Source organism: Vicia villosa, unplaced genomic scaffold (genome assembly GCF_029867415.1).
Source record: "Vicia villosa cultivar HV-30 ecotype Madison, WI unplaced genomic scaffold, Vvil1.0 ctg.000168F_1_1, whole genome shotgun sequence".
NCBI classification, from domain to species: domain Eukaryota; kingdom Viridiplantae; phylum Streptophyta; class Magnoliopsida; order Fabales; family Fabaceae; genus Vicia; species Vicia villosa.
Genome location: NW_026705049.1, coordinates 82148 through 87175, shown reverse-complemented (window position 1 = coordinate 87175; position 5028 = coordinate 82148). Strand labels below are relative to the sequence as shown.

At 35.1% G+C, this 5028-nt stretch overlaps 1 protein-coding gene across 1 annotated transcript; it reads left to right on the top strand.

Annotated features, from left to right (window-relative positions):
- The first annotated feature begins 948 nt into the window (after positions 1 to 948).
- On the top strand, positions 949 to 4260 carry LOC131624881 (uncharacterized). The gene is made up of 2 exons (XM_058895803.1): positions 949 to 2710; positions 2813 to 4260. Exons 1-2 carry the CDS (start codon positions 949 to 951, stop codon positions 4258 to 4260), a joined length of 3210 nt encoding a protein of 1069 aa, XP_058751786.1.
- Positions 4261 to 5028: the final 768 nt, after the last annotated feature.

The window sequence follows — 5028 nt, the reverse complement described above, 5'->3', positions numbered from 1 at the left end:
CACTTTGTTCAACCCGCGACCAACCAGCCACCACCAAACGCCGTCGTATCTATCTTCTCCGGTATGTTTTCTGTAAACCAAAGATCTTTATGTCAATGTTTTCTGTAATGGATTTCTTCCCTCCCCCAAATTAAACTAGAATGGATATAAGTGTCTATAATATAAGTCATTATTGACAATAATACCTTCTATGAGCTTACAATGTATCAACTGTTTGAATTTGTTTCATGTTTCGTATGAATACTTTACAATTTTTCTGTGCTCTACTGTGAGTCTATATAAAAGTTGATTGCCTCAATTGTTTTTGGGGCTGAATTCCATTTTGATCTGTCACTTTTTATATTGCTGCCTTAGTTCCTTCCATATAGTTATTTATCTTCCTATATAATTTTTTGTTTTGTTTTATAATGAATGAATCTTACTAAAGTGTAAAGGCATTAGACAGCTTAAACTTTCAAAAAGTATAAGTTAGGACGAATGATCTGACATGGGATAGAATTTCAAGCTGGTTTTGGATTAAGATTCTTTGAATTCACTTCAATTTTAATTTTAAACGTATGTTACATTATTTGAAATATATACTAGTATATGTTACTAGTACTCCCTCCCATATACTAGTATTTGAAATCCTGTGTAAAATTACTTTGCTCTCTTTGTTATTTTTTATATAAAAACTATACTTAGAATTGATTCTAAGTATTAATTAAAAGAATAGTTTAGTGAGCCTAAAGTGTTGTCCCTCTTAACATATACTATAACCATTATTTGATATTATATAAAAACTATACTTAGAATTTATTCTAAGTATTAATTAAAAGAATACTTTAGTGAGCCTAAAGTGTTGTCCCTCATAACATATGTTATACCAATTATATATATATATATTACAAAATGAATTCATACGAATTTCACCAATGTTTGAGTTGTTCTTAAGTTTACGTTGTAGGTATGGATCGTAGTTGGATGAGAGCTAATCGATTAAGTGATGAGTACGAACATGGGGTGATGGAATTTCTAGAGTTTGCTGAAAGTAATGCTAAAAAAGATCTTCCTCCTCCTAAAAGTAATGCTGAAGATAGTCACCCTACGCTTTTTCTCTGTCCATGTGTTCGTTGTGCAAATAAAGAACTAAAGCTTAGTAAGAAAAAAATCATGGATCATCTAATTTGTGAAGGGATTTGTCAAAACTATACACAATGGATATGGCACGGTGAAGTGGTAGAAAATTCAAATGTGCCCCAAAGAGATAATGTTAGTGTAGAAATGGATGATCGTCTGGAAGACATGATGTGTGATATTGGACAAGATTCGTTTAAGAGGGCACATGCGTATGATAGTTTATGCAATGACAAGGATACACCTTTGTACCCGGGATGCACAAATTTAACACGTTTGTCAGCCGTGTTAAAATTCTTTAATCTGAAGGCAATTAACGGGTGGACCGACAAAATTTTTACCGAATTGCTTGAACTGTTGACACAAATGCTTCCAGAAGGTAACGTACTGCCAAGTCATTATTACGAGGCGAAGAAAATACTGTGTCTGATGGGTTTGGAGTATGAAAAGATACATGCATGTCCTAATGATTGCATATTATACAGAAAAGAGTATGTAAACTATAACCATTGTCCGAAGTGCAAGGCGTCACGCTACAAAAAGAGATATGGTGAATCTAGTGATGATGATGAGGTCAAAAAGGGTCCTCCCGTGAAAGTGGTATGGTACCTACCAATAATTTCAAGGTTCAAGAGATTATTCGCTAATGCAAACGATGCAAAGAATCTTAGATGGCATGCAGAAGAAAGAAAATGTGATGGACAAATCCGCCATGTAGCTGATTCTTTGCAATGGAAGAAAATAGATTCTTTGTTTCCAAATTTTGGCAAAGAGTCGAGAAACCTTAGACTTGGACTTTCTACTGATGGAATGAATCCGTTTGGTAATCTAAATACTAACCATACTTCTTGGACAGTTCTTCTAATGATTTACAACCTATCTCCTAGGTTGTGCATGAAGCGTAAATATGTGATGTTATCCATGATGATTTCGGGCCCAAAACAACCAGGAAACGACATAGATGTTTATCTAAGTCCACTGATCGATGATTTAAAAGTGTTGTGGGAGGAAGGGGTGGATGTTTTCGATGCGCATTCTGGTGAACAGTTCAATATGCGTGCCATGTTGTTTTGCACCATCAACGATTTTCCGGCATATGGCAATTTGTCTGGGTTTAAAGTTAAAGGGCATAAAGCGTGTCCTATATGTGAAAAAGACACATGTTACCATCAGCTTGAAAAAGGAAAGAAGACTGTTTATCTCGGGCATCGAAAATTTCTAAATCGTTATCATCCATATCGTAGATTGCGGAAAGCTTTCAATGGGGAACAAGAGTATGGTGTTGCTCCAAAGCCCTTAACTGGAGAGGAAGTTTATCAACGACAACAGGGCATTACTGCTGTTTTTGGAAAGTACCAAAAGCGGCCTATTGCAAAAAATATATGGAAAAAGAGGTCGGTTTTCTTCGATCTTCCATATTGGTCTAGTCTTGAGGTAAGACATTGTATTGATGTGATGCACGTGGAGAAAAATGTATGTGATAGTGTAATCGGAACACTTCTCAACATTCAAGGCAAGACAAAGGATGGTATTAATGCTCGTTTAGATTTGGGCGTGATGGGTATACGAGAAGAGCTAACTCCACAATATATAGGTACCAACTATGTGTTCAAATTAAGCTATCATTACCTTTTGATGTTAAAATAGCATGTTCATAACTTTAATTGTTGAAATTCTTGATGATAACATTATGTAGGTAACAAGACGTATTTGCCTCCTGCCTGCTACACTTTGTCGAAAAAAGAGAAAACAAGTTTTTGTGAGTGTTTAGAAAGTATCAAAGTGCCGCATGGTTACTCATCAAATGTCAAGAGGCTTGTATCGGTTAAAGATCTCAAATTAGTTGGCTTAAAATCTCATGACTGTCATGTCTTAATGCAACAACTACTACCAGTGGCTATTCGTGGAATATTGCCTAACAATGTTAGGAAGACTATAACTAGGTTGTGCCTGTTTTTCAATGCAATTTGTTGCAAAGCCATTGATCCATTAAAGTTAGAAGATTTGGAAAATGAGGCTGCATTTATCTTGTGCCAATTAGAGATGTTTTTTCCTCCTTCATTTTTTGACATTATGGTTCACTTGATTGTTCATCTAGTAAGGGAGATTAGATTATATGGTCCAATTTTTTTACGGTGGATGTATCCAATAGAGCGATACATGAAGATACTAAAAGGGTATACCAAGAACCCACACCGTCCGGAAGCATCGATTATTGAGAGGTACATTGCAGAAGAAGCAATTGAGTTTTGTTCTAACTATTTGTCGGAAGTGAATGTTGTAGGGGTTCCCAAGTCTCGTCATGATGGAAGATGTGAGGGTGTGGGTACACAAGGTTTAAAGATCAAGAGCTTAAGTATTGATGTGGTTGTTCAAGCGCATTTGTATATATTGAATAACACGGATGAAGTTCAACCTTACTTATCTGCTCACAAAAGCATCATAAAGAAAAAGTACCCCAAGATGAGTGAAAGAGGGTTGTTAAAAGAGCATAATAAGAGTTTCTCTGAGTGGTTTAAAGAAAAAATTACTGGTGATGATAGTGCTTCAAAAACAATTAAGTGGTTGTCCTATGAGCCTAAATGCAACATAATAACTTGGAGTGGATATGATATTAATAAAACTTCCTTTTATACAAAGGCAAAGGATGACCGTAGTACCACACAAAATAGTGGGGTTATGATTGTGGCCGAGTCCATGCACTTCTCTAGTGCTAAAGATAAAAACCCGGTTATGGCATCTACACCCTACTTTGGGGTGATAGAAGAGATTTGGGAAGTTGATTATGTTGTGTTTAAAGTTCCTGTATTTAAATGCAAATGGGTTGATATCAATAGTGGTGTAAGAATTGATGAATTTGGAGTTACATTGGTTGATCTTAGCAAGTTAGCTTATGTGGACGAACCTTTCATCATGGCATCTCAAGCAAAACAAGTTTTTTATGTCACAGATCCTTGTAATAAAAGGTGGTCAGTTGTTCTACAAGGAAAGGTGCATGATAGTGATGAAAATCAAGATGCGAATCTTGATATTTCCGAAACTCCTCCTCTCTCAACAAATGTGCCTACCTTCATTGAAGAAGATGTAGAAGATGATGTGCATGCTATTCGCACAGATCATGAAGAAGGGATATGGGAGAACTAGTATGGTGTTTTTTATAAGTTAATTCGACATTTCTTTGATTTCTAATTGTTTTAATTTTATGCCTAATTTTATGTTATTGTTTTTATCTCGTGCTTAATTTTATGTCTATTTGTTTTTATCTTGTGTTTAATTTGATTTCTAATTATTTTATTTTTGTTTAAACAGATACATGGCTGATTCAACCGAGAAGTCCTCTTCATCTGGTAATCCTAATAAAAAAAGAGTTAGAGGTCCAACTATGATGACACAAATTGACAAAGTTCATCAAACGGGTGAAAAGATAAAGGTCGAGTTTGATCAAAGAACTTATGAATGTACTGGTGTTGGTAAAAATGCTGCAAATTTTAAGAGTTACATAGCACCTCTTGCTCGGCAGAAATGTTCTATTTTGAAAGATGAGTGGAAAGACATAGAAAATGGAATAAAAGACGCTATATGGGCTGATGTTCAGGTATTTTAAATTCAACACTTTATTATATTTTATAATCACATATATACTAACATACGCCATATACTGTATGTGTAGATTCATTTCACTATTCCAGATTGGTGCGTTAAAGACAAGGATGGTAAAATCAAGGATCCGTTGAAGAAAGAATGGATTAAATATGCAGGAGAGAGATAGAGAGGTTTTAAGACACAACTCACAGACGAGTATGTTAATAATCCCAAAAAAGATCGCGCTCCTCCATATGTCAGGTATAATTTTATTAAAAAAGAAGTATGGGAAGAGTTTCTAAAGTCTCGAGATACCCAAAAATTTAAGGT